The following is a 2,030-nucleotide window of genomic DNA, read 5'->3' as shown; positions in this document are numbered from 1 at the left end:
CTATCAGGATCAATACTATCAGGATCAATACTAACTATCAGGATCAATACTTACTACCAGGATCAATACTAACTATCAGGATCAATACTAACTATCAGGATCAATACTAACTATCAGGATCAATACTAACTATCAGGATCAATACTAACTACCAGGATCAATACTAACTATCAGGATCAATACTAACTATCAGGATCAATACTAACTACCAGGATCAATACTAACTATCAGGATCAATACTAACTATCAGGATCAATACTAACTACCAGGATCACTGAGAGGACTGACTGAAGCACAGAGGATGCTTCAGGCTGACTTCACTGTGTTGACTAAAGATGTTTAACATGTGATCTTAAAGGTGAGGGAGCGGTCCCTGCCCCTCTTGAGGGAGTCCCAGTCCCTGCTGCCCCCCCTGGAGGAGATGGAGAGGAACATCTCAGGTTTCTACCAGGCTCTGGAGAAGGCCAGTCACATCACAGGGACCCCCAGCCCGGAGGGGGGGGACTTCAAGATCAAGTGCCAGGTAAACAACTAAAGGGGGTTAAGAGGACATTCACTCAGACACTGAGTGACACTCTGAGAAAAGTGTTAAAAATGACCAAAATAAAAATAAAATCTGAATAAGTCAACTTTAAAAAAGAAGAAGTTTGAATTCTGAAAAAAACTCAAAATTATAAAAAAAAAAAAAGGCAAAATATTGAAAAATATAAACATTTTGAGAACAACATTAGAATTCTGAAAAAAGTCAACATTAAAAAAAAGGTTTCAAAATTATTAGAAAAATGTCAAAATCTCAAAAATAAAGAAAAGTTAAAATTCTGAGAAAAAAAACAAATATTTTGTAGTTTTTTCAGTATTTTGAAATGTCTCTCAGAATTTTGATTTTTACTAGATCATGTCACATTTCTGAGAGACATTTCTAAATTTTGAAAAATGTACAAAATGTTAAGAATAACGTTAGAATTCCGAAAAATTTCAAAATTCAAAAAAGATGTGAAAAATATGAGAAAAAAACAAAATGATGAGAAATGTCTGAACTGAGACAAAAGTCCAAATTCTGAATTTGACAAAAATGTTTCGCAGATTTCTAAAATCAATCTCACAACTAAAACAATTTCCCTGATACTCTTCCGTGTCAATAAAATAAAAACCTGTACTATATATAAAGATAGAAAGGAATAATTGTAGCAGAGTTTTGGGTGAAGCTGGGGATCTTTCTGCTTCTTCATGAATCTGATGCTCTGCTGCAGGAGCTGGTGACCTTCACTCACAGCTGTAAGAAGTGTCTGACCAACATCGAGAGGAACCACCAGAACATCCAGAAGATTCTGAGCAGCAGCAGCACCTTGGAGCACCTGGACCTGAACCTGCTGCAGAAGAGAGTGGCCGACCTGCAGGCCTCCTCCCAGGTACTTCCTGTTTATACTCACTTCCTGTGTACCTGTTCAGGTGACCTGTCTATACTCAGGTACACAACTTCCTGTGTACCTGTTCAGGTGACCTGTCTATACTCAGGTACACAACTTCCTGTGTACCTGTTCAGGTGACCTGTCTATACTCAGGTACACAACTTCCTGTGTGCCTGTTCAGGTGACCTGTCTATACTCAGGTACACAACTTCCTGTGTACCTGTTCAGGTGACCTGTCTATACTCAGGTACACAACTTCCTGTGTACCTGTTCAGGTGACCTGTCTATACTCAGGTACGTTAACGTCCAGGTGACCTGTCTATACTCAGGTACGTTAACGTCCAGGTGACCTGTCTATACTCAGGTACGTTGACCTGTCTATGCTCAGGTACGTTAACGTCCAGGTGACCTGTCTATACTCAGGTACGTTAACGTCCAGGTGACCTGTCTATGCTCAGGTACGTTAACGTCCAGGTGACCTGTCTATGCTCAGGTACGTTAACGTCCAGGTGACCTGTCTATACTCAGGTACGTTAACGTCCAGGTGACCTGTCTATACTCAGGTACACAACTTCCTGTGTACCTGTTCAGGTGACCTGTCTATACTCAGGTACACAACTT

The 2,030-nt window shown here is 40.1% G+C and overlaps 1 protein-coding gene across 1 annotated transcript; it reads left to right on the top strand.

Moving 5' to 3' along the window:
• Positions 1-358: 358 nt before the first annotated feature.
• On the top strand, positions 359-2,019 carry LOC104946994 (nesprin-1-like; the record flags this gene model as incomplete). Its single annotated transcript, XM_010772909.1, has 5 exons — positions 359-523; positions 1,251-1,409; positions 1,497-1,515; positions 1,685-1,738; positions 2,001-2,019. Coding segments are annotated over 5 exons (416 nt in total), but the record flags the coding sequence as incomplete, so codon positions are not given.
• Between the last annotated feature and the right edge of the window lie 11 nt (positions 2,020-2,030).

This window comes from Notothenia coriiceps, unplaced genomic scaffold, assembly GCF_000735185.1.
Source record: "Notothenia coriiceps isolate Sejong01 unplaced genomic scaffold, NC01 NC01_scaffold00011776, whole genome shotgun sequence".
NCBI classification, from domain to species: domain Eukaryota; kingdom Metazoa; phylum Chordata; class Actinopteri; order Perciformes; family Nototheniidae; genus Notothenia; species Notothenia coriiceps.
This window is presented reverse-complemented; position numbering and strand designations above follow the sequence as displayed.